We start from the raw sequence: 23437 nt of genomic DNA, 5'->3' as shown, positions 1-23437 counted from the left end.
GAAGCAGTCTCCCAATCCATGTCTGATCTCTTTCACCAATTTACTTCCCAGCTCTTTACTTCATTCACTCCCCCTCCAGGTTTCACCTGTCACCTTGTGTTTCTCACTCCCCTCCCCACACCTTTTAAATCTACTCTTCAGCATTTTTTCTCCAGTCCTGCCAAAGGGTCTCAGCCCAAATCGTCGACTGTACACTTTTCCTAGATGCTGCCTGGCCTGCTGAGTTCCTCCAGCATTGTGTGCGTATTGCTCCCTTCTTCTCATCTTTGTGAGACCATAAGCTGGGTCTGTCCACTCAAGGTTCAAGATGGTTTAATGTCATTTCCAGACACATGTGTAAAGGAGAATGAAATAATTGTTGCTCCAGAACCAATGCAGCACAAAGAAAACACAATAAGATAAAGAACACAATAATAAAAAATACAATAAATATAAATAGATAAGATAGCTTATGTACATAGATTGCGTCTATGCCCATAACGTGATGCTGGGAACAGGAGTGTCTGTACATAAGGTGACTGACAGGAAATGATAAAGTCATGGTAGTTGGGGGTGTGGAGGGGTGGGTCAGCCTTACTGCTTGGGGAAAGTAGCTGTTTTTGAGCCTGGTGGCTCTGATGTCGATACTACATAGTTTCCTTTCCAATGGGAGTAGGACAGACAGTTCATGAGCAGGGTGTGTGGGATCCTTCATGATGTTACTGGCCCTTTTCTGTATAAATGCCCTTGGTGGTGGGTAAGCGGTTCCAGTCATGCATTGGGCAGTTTTGATGAGCCATCGTAGCGCCTTTCTTTCGGTACCGTGCAGTGATGTAGCACTCCTGCTGGCCTTCACTTTCCTTTCTCTTTATTCACAGGAAATTGAAAAGTGCTTAATAGAAAAAGGAGAAGTAAAGAAATACGTAAGTATGATCCTGAATATAAAAGCAAACGACTGGCCTCTGAGTCGGAACTCTGCTGACCCATGATGTCAGAACACTCGGTGACTGAGTTCCCAACTCCTCCCAGTGGAGAGCTCAGAACGTTCCCTACCTGCAAGGAGAAGGAATATTTTCTCATCTCCATCTTTTACACAAGATGTACCCTGCCAAGTCCCCTAATGAATGTCCCTGTCTCTGTCAGATCACAAGAGTGAACATGTGCTGACTGCTTCATCACTCCTCACAGGGCAAGTGAGCTCACTGGCCTATAGTTTCCTGGTTTGTCTGTGTTGCTTTCTTTGAGGGCAATGGTAAGACTGATCAAGAAATAGGGTTTTCCAGAGAAATAACTCCTCTGATGATCGGTATCTCAGGGATTTGAAGGAGGAGCTCTGTGAATGCACTGCTTTCACCTTTCAAATTCCCATAGATTGTGGAACACTTCCCCACGTCAGAAGACCACAAGTAGATGCCAGAGTTTGTGAGAGGGACAGCAAGGAAATACGGAACAATTAGCCTGACATAAATGCTGGGGAAATGCTGGAAGCTCCGATAAGGGAAGAGGGAACACAGCACGTAGGAAATAATAATAGGCATCCGACAATGATCCTATTTAAAACGGGAAGCTGCCCCCTCAGGAGATGGAGACCATGGATTTCTGGGAACAGTACCAGGGTTGAGATGCTTCGTGGGAAGAGGCTGGAGAAAACATGTTGATCCCTGGAAAAGAGTAGATTAAAGGGAGATGGAACAGGTAGAGAGCAGCACAAGGGAGGGGACACGAGGACATACAATGAAGGGAGTTGGCAGGAGCAGAAGACGTTTGGCCAGAGAGCTTTTGTGGTCTGGGATTCCTGCATGAAAGAAGATAGAAAATAATCACAGGAAAGTTGAAAAAGAACTGGAGTGATCCTGAGTTGGGAAAGCATTACAGGACTGTGGGAAGAGGGGAGTGAGACAGAACAAAGAGCTCCACCAAAAGAGACCAGATGGGCAGAGTGGTGTCATGTTATTCATTATCCAGACGGTGGGTGAACATGAGACTTGATCCCCCCCCCCCCCCGGAGAAATCGGCACCATCTGCAAGATTCTGTAGTTTATTACCTCCCCTCATTTCTAAAGGGACTTCATCAATCCCCCCCGGTCCTGCTGTCATCACTTGGGTGAGTCCACTCCCGGTAACCTTCACTTTCCCCTTTGTTTACAGAAATTAATCAAAAGAGCCAGAGAAGGTGAAGTGAGTATCATCTCCTGAAAAAAACACAAACTCTTCGATCCATGAGGAAGGAATCTGGAACCAAGTGGTGGTGGGCAGTGGAAGTGATATGGTGATGAGACAAAGGGGAGAGGGAGTTGAGTAGACTGACTGAAAGGGGAAACTGAATCAGGTTGGTTGTGGAGGAGGGCTGAAGTCAGAAGCTAAGAAGTGATGGGTGGAAAAGGTAAAGGGTGCGAGAAGAAGGAATCTGAAAGGATGGGAGAGTGGACCATGGGAGAAAGAGAAAGAGAAGGGAAACCAGTGAAGAGGTGATGAGAAGAGGTAAGAGAGGACCATAGTGGGGAAATGAAGAAGGAGAAAGGGGGAGGGGAAAAGAATTACTGGAAGTTGGGAAATTAATGTTCATGCCATCTGGTGGGAGGCCACCTAGATGGAATGTGAGGTGTTGTTCCTCCACTCTGAGAATAGCTGCCTGAACAGAGCTGGGAGCTGATTCACAAGAATGTTAAAAGGAAACTGGAGTGAGCCTGAGAAGGACTTGGTGAGTAGAATTAAGGAAAACCCCAAGGAGCTCCACATGTATGTGAAGAACAGGATAGCCAGAGTGAGAGCAGGACTGATCAGGAATAGTAGAGGAAACATATACCTGGAGTTGGAGGAGGGAATTAATGAATACTTTGCTTCAGTTTTCACCAGTGAGAGGGTCATTGGCGTATGTGAGGACAATGTAAAACAGGCTGATATACTTGAACATGTCAACGTTCAGAAAGAGAATATGCTGGAAGCTTTGAAAAACATTAGGATAGATAAGTCCCTGGGTCGGATGTAACATACCCTAGGTTTAGGATGGTGGTGAATACTGGTAGCTGGGTTGAGGCTTTTGATGTTGTGGAGTTTACCGAGCTTGGCAATTAGCTTGCAGACGTTTCATCACCGGTTGAGGTGACAACCTCAGTGTGCGGTTGTTGGTGTTTCTCTCTGGGAGTGCTCACGTTTATATAGGGCCCCTTTCACTTGCCTTGGTCCTGATTGGCTACTCCGACAATTGACCTCTTAATTCTATCGGCTCCTAGGGGTTCGCGGGTGGCATCTGTTTGTTTGTTTGCTTATGGAGTTACCAAAAGAGAACCATCTATTTCAGTTTGTTTGTTTATGGAGTTACCAAAAGAGAACCATACTTCTGAAAATTCTTGTGTATGCTTCATGTTTGCCTGCACCAGAACCTCCACAGTGTCTCAGTTAAAGTGGTGTATGATCTTGGTCTTCATCTACCAAGATCAGGGACAGTGGATCATGTCTCCGTACTGCCAGTTTGTGTTGCTGTAAATGCGTTGAGAGTCTACGTTCTGTACGGCCGACATAGTTCTTGTTGCAGTCTCCACAGGTGATCCTGGACACCATATTGCTTTTGTCAGTTGTCTTTACTGGGACCGTGGTTCTTGAGGCAAGCTTCCTTAAGGTTGCCGTTGATTTGTGAGTGATTGTGATGCCTTGAGGTTCTAGAAGTCAGGCTGTCATTTCTCTTTGGAAAAGTGGTTCTCTGTAAGCAAACATGCCAAAATAGACACCATCCACGAACCCCCTAAGAGCCAAAGAAACACGAGCTGATTGAATTCAAAGGTCAACTGTAGGGATAGCCAATCAGGACTGAGGCAAGTGAATGGGGGCCTATATGAAATCAAGCATTCCCAGAGAGAAACACCAACAACTACACACCGAGGATGTCACCTTGACTAGTAATGAAACTTCTGCAAGCTGATTTCCAAGCTTGGCAAACACCACAACATCAAATACCCCAGGTTACTAGGAGAAGCGAGGGAAGAGATTGCTGCACCTTTGGCAATGATCTTTGAGTCCTCATTGGCTACAGGAGTAGTACCAGATGATTGGAGGGTGGCAAATGTTATTTCTTTGTTCAAGAAAGGGGAGGTCCTTAATGAATACTTTGGTTCAGTGAGAGGGATATTGACGAATATGAGGACAGTGTAGAGCAAGCTAATGTGATGGAGTATGTCAAGATTAAGAAAGAATAGTGTTGAAAAATGTAAGGACAGTTAAGTCCCTGAAGCTGGACTGCATCTAGCCCACATATCTACAGAAAGTGAGGAAAGAGGTGACTAGGGCATTGACCATGATCCTTGCTTCTTTCCTGGCCAGAAGAGTAGTAATTAGAGGATTGGAGGATAGATAACAAGTGTTCCATTTTTCGAGAAAGGTGAAGGAGATAATCTTGTGAATTTATAGACCAATGAGTCTTACGTTGGTGGTGGGGAACCTTCTGAAGATTCTTAGGGACAGGATTTATTGTCATTTTGCAAAGCATAGTCACCTTAGAAAAAGTCAGCTTGGCTTTACGAGAGTCCTCACAAACCTGTTTGAGTCTGTTGAGGAGGTGGTAAAACAAATTGATTAAAGTAAAGTGGTGAATGTGGTGCCTATGGTTTTAATGAGATATATGACAAGATTTCCATCTGGTCGGCTCATTCAGAAGGTCAGGACGCATTGGAACCAGTGAAACTTGGCTCTATGGATTTGGAATAGGCTTCCCTACAAAAGGCAGAGAGTGGTAGTAGATGGAGTATATTGTACCTAGAGTTTGGTGACCTGTGGCGTTCTACAGGGATTTGTTCTGGAACCCTGCTTTTTGTTATTTTTATCAGTGACTTGGAAGAGGAAGTGGAGGAGTGGGTTAGGAAGTTAGCAGAAGACACAAAGGTTGGAGGCATTGTGGATACTGCAGACGGTGTTGTGAGTTACAACAGTATATAGAGAGTATGCAGAACTGGGCTGCAAAGTCATAGATAGAGTTTGATCTGGAAAAGTGAGCAGTGACACATTTAGATTAAGATCGAACTTGAAAGTGAAGTACAAAGTCAACGGTAGGATCCTCAGCAGGGTGAAGAAACAGAGTGGTCTTCGGGTGTAAATCCATACATCCCACAAATTTGCCATGTAAGTTGATAGTGTGGTTAACAAATGTATGGTGTGTTGGCCTTCATTAGTTGGGGGATTGAGTTCAAGGGTCTCAAGGTAACACTGCAGCTCTATAAAATGCTGATTAGATCTTTGTGTTCAATTCAGGTAACCTCATTATAGGTAGGATGTGGAGGCTTTAGAGAGAATGAAGAGGAGATTTACCAGGATACTGTATGGATCATGTTTTGTCAGAAAAGATTCAGCAAGCTAAGATTTCTCTGTTCAATGTTCAATTATGTATTAGTCCACTCCTGGCAGCCATCACTTTCTTTTCTCTTTTTTCCCCACAGCCAATGATTGAAGAGTGTACTATAAATGATAACAGCAGTCAATGTGTGAGTATGCTCCTAAATATAAACTGGTCCTGGCTTCCATTGATATCCAGAACTCTGCTGAGCTCTGACATCAGTATACTCAATGACTGAACTCCCAATGGAGAACTCAGAACAATCACTACCTGCAAGGAGAAGGAATATTTGTGTATCTCCATCCTTCATACAACATGTACCCTGCCGATTCCCACAATGAATGTGCCTGTCTCTGTCAGATCGCATCTCATTGTCCTCCAGAAAAGAGAACATGCGCAGACTGCTTCATCTCCCCTCACAGGATAAACCTGCCATCTCAGGAATACATCTGCTCCAAATATACCACATTAACTGAGCTCATTCCCATTGAAATTCCAGCAGATTTGTCAACAAGGTTTCCCTTCCCTAAATCTATGTTCACTCTCCCCAAGTTATTTTCCACGTGCCCTTCCATGTGTTATTTTTCAAATGATAATCCCTGCAATTCTCCTGCTATCAATATCTGCCTTAACCAGTCTGTACTCCCCTGTTTTCCCATCCTTGATTTGTAAATATAATGCTCACATCTACTACTTTTCTTCTGTGGAGTCTGTTGCAAAATCAGGAATTTGGAAGATGACAACCAGTGTATCAACTTTCTCCATCGATGTTTTATTCAGACCCTAAGATGCAGGTCATCAACTCCTAGGACACGTTGCCTCAGGCCATTGGTTTTATTTCAGCTGCCAGTTCCTCACACAGACCTGTAGTCCTCCACTGTTTTCCTGCAGATGTTCTGTTTTTGACTCGTGCAGGTCCCACACAGTGGTTAACAAGGTGAGAGCATGTGAAATGGGGGATAATGCATTGATGTGGTTCTCAGATGGTAATTCTTAGTTTGTAGGCAATGACTAGTGTAGTAAGAAAGGGATTTAGTCCAGGATCTATGGAGGGGACCAAATGTTATCTGCAAGTTTGCTGCTGATACTGAACTAGGTGTGATTGTGAGTACAGAGATGGATGTAAGGGGCTCCAAGCAGGTCTAGAGAAGCTGAGTAGGTGGACAAGAACATAGCAGGTGGAACCTACCTCTTATACAAGTCCCACTTCCCAGCAAGAGAGGCCAATGATCAATGTGTCTCAGGTCTTCCTCCTGCACCAACTTCTTTCTCATGTATTGAACCTACTATCTCCCTGTTCCTTGTGTGCCACGGGGAATAATCATGAGATTACAATCCTAAAGGTCCCTACATTTATAACAACTGTAATGTAAGTGCAAGAATATACTGATGAAGCTTTATAAGGCATCTGTGGAATTCATTGCCACAAACAGCTGTGGAGAGCTGTGGAGGTTAGGAGGTTGTTGATTGGTCAAATTCATAGAGTTGTAGAAAAGAAACAAGAAAAATTCTGCAGATGTTGGAAATCCAAGCAGCACACACAAAATGCTAGAGGAACTCATCATTCTGTGTGTGTTGAGACATAGAAAACTCCAGCACGGAAACAGTCCTTTCTGCCCATCCAGTCCATGCCAAACCATTTAAACTATCTGGTCGCATTGACCTGCATCAAGACCATAGCCCTCTATACCCTTCCCATCCACGTACCTATCCAACATTCTCTTAAACGTTGAAATTGAAATCACATTCAGCACTTGCACTGGCAGCTCATTCCACATTCTCATCACCCTCTGAGTGAAGAAGTTTCCCCTCATGTTCCCCTTAAACATTTTACCTCTCATCCTGAACCCATGACCTCTGTTTGTACTTTCACCCAACCTCAATGGAACAAACTTACCTACCCTATCTAAATCCCTCTATTAAATCTCTCTTCAATCTCCTACTTCTAGGGAATAAAGTTCTAACCTATTCAATCTTACTTTATAACTCTCATCACGGCAATATCTTTGTAAATTTTCTTGGTAGTTTTTCAATCTTATTTACATCTTTCCTGTAGGTAGGTGACCAAAACTGCACACAATACTCCAAATTAAATCTTATCAAGCGCAAACACGAGGAAATCTGCAGATGCTGGAAATTCAAACAACAAACACAAAATGCTGGTGGAACACAGCAGGCCAGGCAGCATCTATAAGGAGAAGCACTGTTGACATTTCAGGCCGAGACCCTTCATCAGGACTAACTGAAAGGAAAGATACTAAAGTGTAGGTGTTCAGCGAAACGGTCTCCCTACGCTCCATCCGCCAGAGAAAGCAGGATCTCCCAGTGGCCACACATTTTAATTTCACGTCCCATTCCCATTCTGATATGTCCATCCATGGCTTCGTCTACTGTCAAGATGAAGCTACACTCAGGTTGGAGGAACAACACCTTATATACCGGCTGGGTAGCCTCCAACCTGATGACATGAACATTGACTTCTCTCACTTCCATTAATGCCCCTCCTCCCCATCCCTGACATATTTGGTTGTTTTTTTTCTCTCTCTCTGCCCATCACCCTGCCTGTTCTCCATCTCCCTCTGGTGCTCCCCCCCTCCCCCTTTCTTTCTCCTGAGGCCTCCCGTCCCATGATCCTTCCCCTTCTCCAGCTCTGTATCACTTTCACCAATCACCTTTCCAGCTCTTAGCTTCATCCCGCCCCCTCCGATCTTCTCCTAGCATTTCGTATTTCCCCCTCCCCCCACTACTTTCAAATCTTTTACTATCTTTCCCTTCAGTTAGTCCTGATCAAGGGTCTCGGCCTGAAACGTCGACAGTGCTTCTCTTTATAGACGCTGCCTGGCCTGCCGCGTTCCACCAGCATTTTGTGTGTGTTGTTCAGATCTTATCAATGTCTTGCTTAATGACCCTATCTACCTGTGATGCCACTTTTGAGGAATTATGCACCCATATTCCCAGATCCCTTTGTTCTACTGCGTTCCTCAGTTCCCTACCACTCACTGTGGAAGACATTATGAGGAAAAGGCAGGAGAACAGGTTCATGAGGGATAATAAATCATCAATGATGAAATGGTGGAGAAGACTCGATGGACCGAATGGCCTAATTTACTCCTATGTCTTATGGTGTTATACTACCAATTGTTCCAATATGAACCTCGAGCTCTGGCTCCTCACACTCCTGTCTCAGAATATCCTGTGCCTGCTCAGAAATAGCTCTCAGCCTGGCACCAGGGAGGTAACTTATCATCCTGGATTTTCCCTCATAGACAAGGAAATCCCTGTCAGTGTCCCTGACTACACGGCTCTCTCTCCCTTATTATTCTGCCTTCTTCTACTACACAGTGCTTTCCCCTTACATCCCTTCTTCACCTTTCCTGCCTATCCTCTCCCTGCTTCCCCTGCCCCACCCCTTGATCTTTCCTCTGATTGGTTTTTCACCTGACACCTACCAGCCTTCCCCTTCCCACCCCCTCCCACCACCTCCTTTCTAGGGCCCCTGCCCCCTCCCTCTTCAGTCCTGATGAAGGGTCTCGGCCCGAAACGTTGACTGCTCGTTTCCACGGATGCTGCCCGACCTGCTGAGTTGCTCCAGTGTGTTGTACGTGTTGCTCTCTCTCCCTACCTTTGCCAAGTCCTTGCCCTACCCAGCTGTACAACAGAGCCAGTCATGTTGTCCTTGATCCGAGTGACACTGTCATTTCCCCCTGAGAAGCCACTCCCCCAACATTATCCAAAGTGGCATATCCATTGGTGAAGGGATGTTCATAGGAGAATGCTAATCTACCAGTCTACACCTCCTTGTGGTCACCCACTTACCTGGCCAAACCTTGGGTGTGACCACCTCCCTGAAACACCTGTCTATAACATTTTCTCCCTCCTGTATGGTCCTCGGTGCTCCAAATGATCCACACGGTCTGAGGTGGTGTAACTATGTGCAACTTCTATGGCTAAAGCTGTCAGGGTCACGAGACTGCTACCTGATCTCCCACATCTGCCAGGATGGAAGGGCATGTCAGGGAAACGGGCTGAGAAATGGCAGATAGCATTGAAATGGTGTTGCATTTTGGGAGTGTGAGTGAGACCGACCAAAGCACAATGTGATTGGTAGGTCCCAGGGTGTATAGAGAATGTCACGTTCAAGTTCATTGCCATCTGCACAAGTACTGTATACAGAGGAGCGATGAAGAACTTAGCCACAGCAGCATCATAGCCACATAGCATCAGATTCACAGCATTCACAGGGAAAACAGGTACTATTCTTATAGGAAAGAACACATTTGGAGCAAAACCCAAGTCAAAAGTAGTCATATTGTTGCTATGCTAAGGTAGCAATTTGGATTATGCCAGTTGGTTCAAGAACTGAATGGTTAACGGGAAGTAGCTGCTCCTGAACCTGGAGGTGTGGGTCTTCAGAATTAGAATCAGGTTTATTATCACCGGCATGTGTCATGAAATTTGTTAACTTAGCAGCAGCAGTTCAATGAAATACATGAGAATCTAGAAATAAATCAAGCAATCACTTACAACAAGTGTATATATGTATATTGAATAGACTTAAAATAGTGCAAAAACAGAATATGTATGTTAAATTAAGTGAGGTGGTGTTCATGGGTTCGTTGTCCATTTAAGAGGGCAAGAAGCTGTTCCTGAATCACCGAGTGATTCCCGAAGGTAACAATGAGAAGAGGATATGCCCTGGATTCTGTACTTCCTGTCTGACGGTAGCTGTGAGAAGATGGCTGGTCTATATTTAATGATAGGTGATGTGTTCATGAGGCGGCACCTCCTGGTGATGCACTGATGGTGGGGAGGAGGCACAGAGGAGATTCACCATAATGTTGTCTGAGCTGGAGCAGTTCAATGATGGTAAGAAATCAGACAAATGTTTTGTGCCATATCAGACTCAGAAATCATCCCAGAAATAATGGAGAGCTGCAGGTGTATTGAGAATGAGCAGCTGAAACAGATTAACTCTGGTAAAAGAAAGTTAGTGGAACATAGAACAGTCCAGTACAGCCGAGAAGCAGACTCTCCAGCCCACCAGTTTAAACTAATCCCACCTGCCTGAATGTGGGTTGTGTCCATTCCCTGTCGAAATGTCTCTGAAACATCACTATTACATCTGCTTCCACCATCTCACCCACCAGAATGCTCCAGGCAAGATGAAACAAGCTACCTTATAAATCTCCGTTAAACCCTCCAAAAGCCATGGATGAACCAGGAGCTGTGTTGTCTGCTGAAGGCCAGATCTGAGGTGTTCTAAGCTGGCGACCCAGGTCTCTACCAGAAAACCAGGTATGACTTGCAGAGGCTATTTCAAGGGTGATGAAACAATTTCGAACGAGGTTGGAGGCGATATCGGATGTACAACAATTCTGGCAGAGTTTGCAAGACATTACTTCCGACAAAGCGAAAGCCAATAGCATGAATGGCAGCGATGCTTCAGTACAAGATGAACTCTATGCCTTCTATGCCCACTTTGAAAGGGAGAATATAAGTACAGCTGTGAAGATCCCTGCTGCACCCGGTGATCCAGTGACCCTGTGACCTCTGTCTCAGAGGCTGATGTTAGGGTGTCTTTAAAGAGGATGAACCCTTGCAAGTTGGAAGGTCCCAATAGAGTACCTGGTGAGACTTTGAAAACTTGTGCCAACCAACTGGTGGGAGTATTCAATGACATTTTCCACCTCTCACTGCTAGGGGGCGGAAGTTCCCACTTGCTTCAAAAAAAGGCAACAATTTTACCAGTACCTAAGAAGAATAATGTGATTGGCCTTAACGACTATCACCCAGTAGCACTCACATCGACAGTGATGAAATGCTTTGAAAGGTTGGTCATGACTAGACTGAACTCCTGCCTCAGCAAGGACCTGGACCCACTGCAATTTGCCTGTCGCCACAGTAGATCAACGGTAGACACAATCTCAATGGCTCTCCACACGGCCTTAGACCACCTGGACAATACAAACACCCACACCAGGATGTTGTTCATTGACTATAGCTTAGCATTTAACACCATCATTCCCACAATCCAGATTGATAAATTACAGAACCTGGGCCTCTGTACCTCCCTCACTAATTGGATCCTCGATTTCCTACCTGTAAGACCACAGTCTGTGCAGATTGGTGATAATATCTCCTCCTCGCTGATGACAACACTGGTGCACCTCAGGGGTGTGTGCTTAGCCCATTGCTCTACTCTCTCTATACCCATGACTGTGTGGCGAGGCCTAGCTCTAATACCATCTATAAATTTGCTGACGATACAACCATTGTTGGTAGAATCTCAGGTGGTGATGAGAGGGCGTACAAGAGTGAGATATGCCAGCTAGTGGAGTGGTGTCGCAGCAACAACCTTGTACTCAATATCAGTAAGATGAGAGCGCTGACTGGACTTCAGGAAGGGTAAGACGAATGAACACATACCAATCCTCATAGAGGGAGCATAAGTGGAGAGAGTGAGCAGTTTCAAGTTTCTGGGTTTCGAGATTTCTAAGGACCTAACCTGGTCCCAACATATCGATGTAGTTATAAAGAAGACAAGACAGCAACTATACTTCATTAGGAGTTTGAAGAGATTTGGTATGTCAACAAATACACTCAAAAACTTCTATAGCTGTACCATGGAGAGCATTCTGACAGGCTGCATCACTGTCTGTTATGGGGGGGGGGGAGCTACTGCACAGGACTGAATGAAGCTGCAGAGGGTCCTAAATTTAGTGGACCATCTTGGGCACTAGCCTACAAAGTACCCAGGACAACTTCAAGGAGCGGTGTCTCAGAAAGGCAGTGTCCATTATTAAGGACCTCCAGCACCCAGGGCATGCCCTTTTCTCACTGTTACCAGCAGGTAGGAGGTACAGAAGCCTGAAGGCACACACTCAGCAACTCAGGAATAGCTTCTTCCCCTTTGCCATCCGATTCCTAAATGGACATTGAAGCCATGAACACCACCTTACTTTTTCAAAATATATTCTGTTTTTGCATGATTTTTAATCTCCAGTATACATATACTGTAATTATTTATTTATTCTCTATTATGTATTGCATTGAACTGCTGCTCCTAAGTTAACAAATTTCACCATACATGCCGGTGATAATAAACCTGGATCTGATTCTGATTCTTCTCTCATCTGCATCTTCCAGTATTTAACATTTCACATTTCACCTGGTGAGGAAAAATCTACCCTGCCTATGCCTCTTAATTTTACAAACTTTCTTTAGATGTCCCCTCATCCTCTAACGTTTCAGGATGTCTATCCTTTCCCTATAGCACATGCTCTCTAATCCAGGCAGCACCCTTTTCTGCACCTTCTGCAAACCCTCTACACCTCTTACTACGCACAATACTCCACCTGTATCCTGACTGAAGTTTTCTACAGCTGCAACATGACTTCTCAAACTTTATTCTCCATTCTATCTGCTGCCTTTTCCACTCTGATAAATTGAATTGTAACTTTCAGGGAGCTCTGGGCTTCAACAACAAGATCCCTCTGTACATCAGTATTCCTGAGGGATCTGCCATTTAGTGTATATTTTTCCTTTACATTTGCAAGTTTGATTTCAACTTTTAAGAGAAATTTGAATAGGTGCATAGATGAGAGAGGTGATGATCTGGTTGCAGGCTTGATGGGATTAGGCAAATTAATCGTTTGGCACTGACTAGATGGGCTGAAGGGCCTGCTTCTGTGCTGTAGTGTTCGATGACTCTGACTTCCAAAGTGCAACACCTCACACTTATTTGTATTAGACTCCATCATCCATTCCTCCACCCAAATTTCCAAATGATCTACATTTTACTGTATCATTTGATCATTTATATAAATCAGAAAGAGAGGTGCCAGCACTGATGCCTGTGGAAATCCACCTGCCAGAGAAACACCTTCCAACCTACTGTCATGTAGGCAAATCAATTTTATATCCAACCTACCGCCTCACTATGGATCTCACGTGAATTAATCTTTAGGATCAGCCTACCATGATCAACCCCCAATGCCCCCTCACAGCTATGCTGACTGTCACTAATAAGCTTAGGATTTCCCCCAATTCTGAGCAAATCCTCTCCCCTAAGAATCTTTTTCAATACGTCCCCTACCTCTGATGCAAGACTCACGGGCCTATAACCTTATGGTTAGTCCTATTGCTTTCTATTGCGGTCCTTGGTGAGATTAATTGAGAAATATGGTGTACTGGGGAAATGAATACACAACAACCCGGATGATCTGTATCGCAGAGATCTGAAGGAGGGGGTCTGTGAATGCACTGCTTTCATCTTTCAAATTCCCATAGCTTGTGCAACACTTTCCTATGTCAGAAGACCACAAGTAGATGTGAGACGACAAGGAACTACAGACCAGTTACAACATCAGATCAAGGGAGATGCTGGAAGCTTTGATTAAGAGAGTGGGAACAGGGCACTTAGAAAACAATACTAGTATCCAGCAATGATCATATACTCACGCTGTACTCAGGAGTCTGAGACCATGGATTTCTGGGAACAGTGATGGGGATGAGATGCTTCATGGGACGAGCCTAGCATGTTGATCCCTGGAGCAGAGCAGGTTAAAGGGAGGTTGAACAATTCAAAGAACTTTGAAAGGGAACTGGAGTGAACCTGGACTGGAAAAGCATTACAGAACTCTGGGACCAAACAAGGAGATCCACATCAAAACTGGAAGAGACCAGATGGGCAGAGAGTTATCCTGTTATTCAGCAGATATCCAGGGGTATTATAAATGGGGTATATCCCATACGGCCTGGGGGACATAGCTATCCCAATGTCTTTCAGAAGTTCCAGAAGGTAGGTGAACCTCTGGGTCCTGCTGTCATCACACCTGGTAATCTTCACTTTCCTCTTTGTTCACAGACATCAGTCATGAAGACCAAAGGAAACAGCGATGTGAGTATCATTTCAGCCTCCTCTGCTCCAAGGAAAACCAATCCAGCCTTTCTACTCTCTCCTCATAACTGAAACTTTCCATCCCAGAAACCTTCCTGCTGAGTCTCTTCTGAACTCTGTCCTGCACTCTCTCCTTCCAATCTATGGTGTAGTGATCAGAACTGCACACAATGTCTTATAAAGTTGTTCCCTCACTCCCTGCCTTGAAAAATTCTAAGCCCAGATACAGAAAGACCTTCAGAAATCCTGTGAGCTGTCCCTCTGTTTCTCAGTGCTAACTATGGCCTAACCATTCATAGTATTTTTACAAACCTTGCTCCTCCTCCCAATTTCAATCATCTTACAATTAACATTTTAACATTACCCTGTATTCTGCCTTAAAGTTCAACCTGCTAAAGTTTACATGTTTATGGACTGAACTCCATCCGACACTACTCAGCCCAGCTCTGCATCTTATCAATGTCTTGTTGTGGTAGTAGGCAGCCGTCAATCCCAGGGGATCGTGGGTTTGTGACTCTGGTGGACTGTGTCCTCTCCAGGGCGCGGGCCTGGGTGGGAAGATTTGAAGAACTGGCTGTTGCCCACGCAGTGGGTTCCCCCCCCTCCATGTCACTGATGTAGTCCAAGGGACGGGCAAGCACTGATACAGTTTGGCACCAGTGTCGTCGCAGAAGTTGCCAGAGTAAAGTTATAAACAACATCAAACTGCCTTAGGTACCCCGGCTCCAGATTTCTTTCTCGGGGTTTACTCCCTAAGCCTTTCCCATGGGTGGGTATGGCTGCAAGGTAGCAGGGGTTTAAAATCAGAGTTTTCCCTCTCAGGCGGGCTGCCGTCCAAGGCTGTCGAGCCCCACCTGCCTGAAGCAACTGGTTTTGAGGTGCCAATGGCCCACCTTTGCCCCTTCTCTTGTCAGTAGAAACAGTTCCACCAGGCCTAGTAGCTAAGCCACACGTGAAGACCAAGAGTTGAACTTGGTTGTCAGGGGCTCTAAGTGATGCATGTCATTTGGAGCACTTTATAGGTGGTGAGAGTTTATCCCCGTTACCACCCCCCAGCTATAGCAACTTTAAGAAGCGTCGCGTTGTAACCTTTTACACTATCCACAACACCACCTAGCTTCATCTTATCTGCAAACTAACTAACCCACTTCCTCATCCAAGTCATTTGTAAAAATCACTAAAAGCAGAGGTCCCAGAACAGATCCCTGATGAACATGATCAATCTCCTTTCACAAGACAGAATACACTCTATTCACTACCACTCTGTCTTCTGCAGACAAGCTAATTCTGAATCCAAATAGCCAGGTGTCCCGGATCTCATGCCTCCTAACTTCCTGACTGAGCCTACCATGGGGAACCTTGTCAAATGCCTTGCTGTAATCCATATACACCATGTAAACCGCTCTGACTTCATCACTATGTTTTCTCACTTCCTCGAGGAATTTAATCAGGGTTGTGAGGCACAACCTACCCCTCACAAAGCCATGTTGGCCATCCCTAATCAGACTGTACTTCTCCAAATGCTTGCAAATCCTGTATGTAATAATCTTTTCCAAAAGCTTGCCCATCACTGAAATAAAACTCACTGGTCTATAATTCTCAAAGTTATCCCTGGAACTTTTCTTGAACAAAGGAATTTCATTTACCACCTTCAAAACCTTTGGCACTATTCCTGTGGGCAGTGACAATGGCGAAGTGCACAACAGGGTCTCCCTTGCTTCTCACAGTAAACTGGGGTATATCCCATCAGGCCCAGGCATAGACCTTCCCTAATGTTTTTCAAAAGTTCTAGCACATCCTCTTTCTTAATGTCAACATATTCCAGCATATCAGCCTGTTCTACATCGACCTCACATTTGTCAAAGTCCCTCACACTGATAAATACAGAAACAAAACATTCATTGAGGACCTCACCTGCCTGCTCCAACTCCAAGCACATTTCCCACTTTATTCCAGATCACTCTGACCCTCACTCTACTCATCCTCCTGGTCTTCATGTAGATGCTTTGGATAATCTTCAACAGGCTGAGTTGCAACATAAAAAGTGGACAAAAGCAAAAAGGGTGAACACAGGACTGAAAGTGTTAAATTTGAGTGCGTGCAGTATACAGAATAAAGTGGATGAACTTGCAGCACAGTTACAGATTGGCACATACGATGTTGTAGGCATCACTGGTGAAAGAAGCTGAAAGCTGGGAGCTTAATGTCCAAGGATAATTACATCAAAAGAACAGCCAGGAAGGTAGAGGGGCCAGTGTTGATCTGTTGATAAAAAAATAAAATCACATCATCAGAAAGAGGTGTCATAGGGTCAGAAAGTGTTGAATCATTTTGGATAGAGCTAAGGAACTGCAAGGGTAAAAAGCCCCTGTTGAGAGTTATATACAGACCCCTAAACAGTAATAAAGATGTGACCTACAAATTACAATAGGAGATAGAAAATGCATGCCAAAAGTGTCGTGTTACAATAGTCATGGGAGATGTCAATATGCAGGTTGATTGGGAAAATCAGGTTGAAGCAGAATTCCAGGAGGAGGTGTTTCAAGAAAGCCTCCAAGATGGCTTTTTAGAGCAGCTTGTGGTCGAGCCCACGAGGGTATCAGCTTTTCTGGATTGGGTGTTGTGCAATGAATAGAACACTTAAAATAACCCTTAGGGGAAACTGATTATAATATGATCAAATTCACCCTGAATTTTGAGAAGAAGAAATGAAAGTCAAATATATCAGTATTACAGTGGAGTAAGGGGAATTACAGAGACATGAGAGAGGAGCTGACAAGAATTGATTGGAAAATAACACTGGCAGGGATGACAGCAGAGCAGCAATGGCTGGAATTTCTGGAAGCAATGCTGAAGGCACAGGATAGATACGTCCCAAAGAGGAACAAATATTCTAAAAGCAAGATGACACAACCATGGCAAACAAGAGAAGTCAAAGCCAACATAAAGCCAAAGAGAGGATGTGCAAATTATAGAAAGTGTGCGGAGGAGATTTGCAGGGATGTTCCCTACCTTAGTAATTACTAGGCTTACCTATAGCCCTCTATTTTACCAAGATCCATGTACCTATCTAAAAGTCTCTTAAAAGACCCTATCGTATTCGCCTCCACCACCGTTGCCGGCAGCCCATTCCATGCACTCACCACTCTCCGAGTAAAAAACTTACCCCTGACATCTCCTCTGTACCTACTCCCCAGCAGCTTAAACCTGTGTCCTCTTGTGGCAACCATTTCAGCCCTGGGAAAAAGCCTCTGACTATCCACACAATCAATGCCTCTCATCATCTTATACACTTCTATCAGGTCACCTCTCACCCTCTTCGCTCCAAGGAGAAGAGGCCGGGTTCACTCAACCTATTCTCATAAGGCACGCTCCCCAATCTAGGCAACATCCTTGTAAATCTCCTCTGCACCCTTTCTATGGCTTCCACATCGTTCCTGAGGTGAGGCGATCAGAACTGAGCACAGTACTCCAAGTAGGGTCTGACCAGGGTCCTATATAGCTGCAACATTACCTCTCGGCTCTTAAATTCAATCCCACGATTGATGAAGGCTCATACACCGTATGCCTTCTTAACCACAGTGTCAATCTGCGCAGCAGCTTTGAGTGTCCTACGGATTCGGACCACAAGATCCCTCTGATCCTCCATACTGCCGAGAGTCTTACCATTAATACTATATTCTGCCATCATACTTGACCTACCAAAATGAACCACTTCACACATTTGGGTTGAACTCCATCTGCCACTTCTCAGCCCAGTTTTGCATCCTATCAATGTCCCACTATAACCTCTTTGACAACTCTCCACCCTATCCACAACACCTCCAACCTCTGTGTCATCAGCAAATTTACTAACCCATCCCTCCACGTCCTCATCCAGGTCATTTATAAAAATCACAAAGAATAGGGGTCCCAGAACAGATCCCTGAGGCACACCACTGATCACTGACCTCCATGCAGAATATGACCAATCTACAACCATTCTTTGCCTTCTGTGGGCAAGCCAGCTCTGGATCCACAAAGCAATGTCCCCTTGGATCCCATGCCTCCTTACTTTCTCAATAAACTTTGCATGTGGTACCTTATCAAATGCCTTGCTAAAATCCATATACACTACATCTACAGCTCTACCTTCATTGATGTATTTAGTCACATCCTCAAAAAATTCTATCAGGCTTGTGAGGCATGATCTGCCTTTGACAAAGTCATGCTGACTATTCCTAATCATATTATGCCTCTCCAAATGTTCATAAATCCTGCATCTCAGGATCTTCTCCATCAACTTACCAACCACTAAGGTAAGACTCACTGGTCTATAATTTCCTGGGCTATCCCTACTCCCTTTCTTGAATAACGGAACAACATCTGCAACCCTCCAATCCTCCGGAACCTCTCCCGTCCACATTGATGATGCAAAGATAGTTGGCAGAGGCTCAGCAATCTCCTCCCTCGCTTCCCACAGCAGCCTGGGGTATATCCCATCCGGTCCTGGTGACTTATCCATCTTGATGCTTTCCAAAAGCTCCAGCACATCCTCTTTCTTAATATCTACGTGCTCAAGCTTTTCAGTCTGTTGCAAGTCATCACTACAATCACCAAGATCCTTTTCCGTAGTGAATACTGAAGAAAAGTATTCATTAAGTACCCCTGCCATCTCCTTCGGTTCCATACAAACTTTTCCACTGTCACACTTGATTGGTCCTATACTCTTAGATTTTATCCTCTTGCTCTTCATATACTTGTAGAATGCCTTGGGGTTTCCTTAATTCTGCCCGCCAAGGCCTTCTCATGGCCTCTTCTCGCTCTCCTAATTTCATTCTTAAGCTCCTTCCAGAAAGCCTTATAATCTTCTAGATCTCTATCATTACCTGTTTTTTTGAGCCTTTTGTAAACTCATCTTTTCTTCTTGACCAGATTTACGACTGTCTTTGTTCACCACAGTTCCTGTGCCCTACCGTCCTTTCCGTCTCATTGTATCTGTGCAGAACCCCACGCAAACACTTGCCACATTTCTTCCGAATGTTTCCATGAGAAAATCTTTCAAATTTATGCTCTCAAGTTCCTGCCTGATAGCCTCATATTTCCCCTTATTCCAATTAAACATTTCCCTGACTTGTCTGTTCCTATCCCTCTCCAATGCTATGGTAAAGGAAATAGATTTATGATCACGATCTCCAAAATGCTCTCCCACTGAGAGATCTGACACCTGACCAGGTTCATTTCCCAATACCAGATCAAGTACAGTCTCTCCTCTGGTAGGCTTATCTACATATTGTGTCAACAAACCTTCCTGAACACAGCTGATAAACTCCACTCCATCTAAACCCCTCGCTCTAGGGAGATGTCAGACAATATTTTGGAAATTAAAATCTCCCACTACAACAACCCTGTTATTGCTACTCCTTTCCAGAATCTGTCTCTCTATCTGCTCCTCAATGTCCCTGTTTCTCTTGGGTGGTCTATAAAAACACCTAGTAGAGTTATTGACCCCTTCCTGTCCTAACTTCCACCCACAGAAACTCCGTAGACAACCTCTCCATGACTCCCACTTTTTCTACAGCCGTGACATTATCTCTGATCAACAGTGCCACACCCCACCTCTTTTGCCTCCCTCCCTGTCCTTTCTGAAACATCTAAAGCCTGGCACTGGAAGTAACCATTCCTGCCCCTGAGCCATCCAAGTCTCTGTAATGGCCACAACATCATAGCTCCAAGTGCTGATCCACACTCTAAGCTCATCCGCTTTGTTCACAACACTCCTTGCATTAAAACAGGCACATTTCAAACCATCGCATCCCTTCTCTATCACCTGCCTATCCTCCCTTTTGCACTGTCTCCAAACTTTCTCTATCTGTGAGCCAACCTCGCTTTCCTCCGTCACTTCAGTTCAGTTCCCACCCCCCAGCAATTCCAGTTTAAACTCTCCCCGATAGCCTTAGCAAATCTCCCCACTGGGATATTGCTCCCCCTGGGATTCAAGTACAACCCATCCTTTTTGTACAGGTCACACCTGCCACAGAAGAGGTCCCAATGATCCAGAAATCTGAATCCCTGCCCCCTGCTCCAATCCTTCAGCCACACATTTATCCTCCACCTCATTCTACTCCTACTCTCACTGTCATATGGCACAGGCAGTAATCACAAGGTGACTACCCTTGCAGTCCTGCTTCTCAACTTCCTTCCTAACTCCCTGTAGTCTGTTTTCAGGACCTCCTCCCTTTCCCTACCTATGTTGTTGGTACAAATATGTACCACGACCTCTGCCTGTTCTCCTTCCCACTTCAAGATATCTTGGACGCGATCTGAAACATCCCGGACCCTGGCACCTGGGAAGCAAACTACCATCTGCGTTTCTTTCCTGCGTCCACAGAGTCGCCTGTCTAACCCCCTGACTATAGAGTCCCCTATCACTACTGCCATCCTCTTCTTTTCCCTACCCTTCTGAGCCACAGGGCCGGACTCTGTTGCTTCCCCCAGGTAGGCCATTGCCCCAACAGTACTCAAGTAGGAATACTTATTGTTAAGGGGGACAGCCACTGGGATACTCTCTAGCATCTGACCCCTGCCCTTTCCTGTCCTGACCATCACCCTAGGCCGTCATCTATTGCCCAAGGCCACGGTGTGACTACCTGCCTACAGCTCCTCTCTATCACCTCCTCACCCTCCCTGACCAGATGAAGGTCTTCGAGCTACATCTCCAGTTCCCTAACCTGGTCCCTAAGGAGCTGCAGCTCGACGCACCTGGTGCAAATATGGCTGTCCGGGAGGCTGGGAGACTCCAGGACCTCCTTCATCTGACACTGAGCACAGAAAACTGGCCTCACAAAAAATACTCTGTCTTTATTTTAAAGAGATAACCTACCTGGCCTTGACCCATTATTGCCTAAGCCTGATAGAGCCAAAGCCTTCCTACTCTGTCTCCCTCTACTCCTAGTGCCCGCTCTGTAAATCCGTCTTCTTTTTAAACTCTTCCCGCTGTTCTCACTGGCTACCTCCACGCGCTTGCGCAGTCGTGCCGCCTTCAAACTGCTGAAGAAATAACCTATCCAGAACCTCATGCAAGTGCTCCCTAAACAACCTCTATATCTCCATTGTGTATTTCCCTCAGTACATTCATTCCCAACTTACATTCCCAAGTTCATGCCTAATTCTATCATAATTCTCCCTCCATTAATTACAAGATACTTTATCATACCACCCCAACTGCTCCTATCCCTTACAAACAAGCTGGATGAACTCAGCAGGTTGGGCAGCATCCGTTGAAATGAGCAGTCAACGTTTCGGGCCGAGACCCTTCGTCAGGACTGAAGAAGGAGGGGGCAGGGGCCCTATAATGAAGGTGGGGGGAGGGTGGAAAACCAATCAGAGGAAAGATCAAGGGGTGGGGGAGGGGAAGCAGGGAGGGGATAGGCAGGAAAGGTGAAGAAGGAATGAAAGAGGAAAGCACTATGGGTAGTAGAAGAAGGCAGAATCATGAGAGGAGATAGGCAGCTAGAAGAGGAGGCAGAGTGAAAGTGGGATAGGGGAAGGGAGAGGGAAGGAATTACCAGAAGTTGGGGAATTTGATGTTCATACCAAGGGGCTGGAGACTACCCAGACGGTATATGAGGTGTTTCTCCTCCAACCTGAGTTTGGCCTCATTATGTATGGACCTATCCGAATGGGAATGTGAAGCAGAGTTGAAGTGGGTAGCAACCGGAAGATCCTGTCTGTTGTGGTGGACGGAGCAGTGGTGCTTAACAAAGCGGTCCCCCAATCTGCATTGGGTCTCGCTGATGTCGAGGAGGCCGGACCGGGAGCACCGGATGATAGATAGATAGATAGATAGATACTTTATTCATCCCCATGGGGAAATTCAACATTTTTTTCCAATGTCCCATACACTTGTTGTAGCAAAAACTCATTACATACAATACTTAACTCAGTAATAATATGATATGCATCTAAATCACTAACTCAAAAAGCATTAATAATAGCTTTAAAAAAAGTTCTTAAGTCCTGGCAGTTGAATTGTAAAGCCTAATGGCATTGGGGAGTATTGACCTCTTCATCCTGTCTGAGGAGCATTGCATCGACAGTAACCTGTCACTGAAACTGCTTCTCTGTCTCTGGATGGTGCTATGTAGAGGATGTTCAGGGTTTTCCATAATTGACCGTAGCCTACTCAGCGCCCTTCGCTCAGCTACCGATGTTAAACTCTCCAGTACTTTGCCCACGACAGAGCCCGCCTTCCTTATCAGCTTATTAAGACGTGAGGCGTCCTTCTTCTTAATGCTTCCTCCCCAACACGCCACCACAAAGAAGAGGGCGCTCTCAACAACTGACCTATAGAACATCTTCAGCATCTCACTGCAGACATTGAATGACGCTAACCTTCTAAGGAAGTACAGTCGACTCTGTGCCTTCCTGCACAAGGCATCTGTGTTGGCAGTCCAGTCTAGCTTCTCGTCCAACTGTACTCCCAGATACTTGTAGGTCTTAACCTGCTCCACACATTCTCCATTAATGATCACTGGCTCCATATGAGGCCTAGATCTCCTAAAGTCCACCACCATCTCCTTGGTCTTGGTGACATTGAGACGCAGGTAGTTTGAGTTGCACCATATCACAAAGTCCTGTATCAGTTTCCTATACTCCTCCTCCTGTCCATTCCTGACACACCCCACTATGGCCGTGTCATCAGCGAACTTCTGCACATGGCAGGACTCCGAGTTATATTGGAAGTCAGATGTGTACAGGGTGAACAGGACCGGAGAGAGTACGGTTCCCTGTGGCGCTCCTGTGCTGCTGACCACTGTGTCAGACCTACAGTCTCCCAACCGCACATACTGAGGTCTATCTGTCAAGTAGTCCACTATCCAATCCACCATGTGAGAGTCTACTCCCATCTCCATTAGTTTGTGCTTTAAGATCTTGGGCTGGATGGTGTTAAAGGCACTAGAGAAGTCAAGGAATGTAATCCTCACAGCACAACTGACCCCATCTAGGTGAGAGAGTGATTTGTGCAGCAAATACGTGATGCAACAGGCTCACAAGTGAAGTGTTGCCTCACCTGGAAGGACTGTTTGGGGCCCTGAATGGTGGTAAGAGAGGAGGTGTGGGGACAGGTGTAGCACGTACGCTTGCAGGGATAAGTACCAGGTGGGAGATCTGTAGGGAGGGACGTGTGGACCAGGCAGTCACAGAGGGAACGATCCCTGCGACAAGCATAGAGGGGTAGGGAGGGAAAGATGTTC

At 45.4% G+C, this 23437-nt stretch overlaps 1 protein-coding gene across 3 annotated transcripts in view; it reads left to right on the top strand.

The window, feature by feature from the left end:
- Window positions 1-23437, top strand: part of LOC140728691 (uncharacterized) — a 265890-nt gene that overhangs the window by 183935 nt on the left and 58518 nt on the right. For all 3 annotated transcript variants that reach the window (XM_073047654.1, XM_073047653.1, XM_073047652.1), the window contains exons 9-12: window positions 858-902; window positions 2128-2157; window positions 5406-5450; window positions 14169-14201. In XM_073047654.1, coding sequence (XP_072903755.1) covers window positions 858-902; window positions 2128-2157; window positions 5406-5450; window positions 14169-14201 — 153 coding nt within the window. The remainder of the gene's footprint in view (window positions 1-857; window positions 903-2127; window positions 2158-5405; window positions 5451-14168; window positions 14202-23437) is intronic.

This window comes from Hemitrygon akajei, chromosome 6 (genome assembly GCF_048418815.1).
Source record: "Hemitrygon akajei chromosome 6, sHemAka1.3, whole genome shotgun sequence".
In the NCBI taxonomy this organism is placed as follows: domain Eukaryota; kingdom Metazoa; phylum Chordata; class Chondrichthyes; order Myliobatiformes; family Dasyatidae; genus Hemitrygon; species Hemitrygon akajei.
Note: the sequence above shows the minus strand (reverse complement) of the source record. Positions and strands in the feature narration are given on the sequence as shown.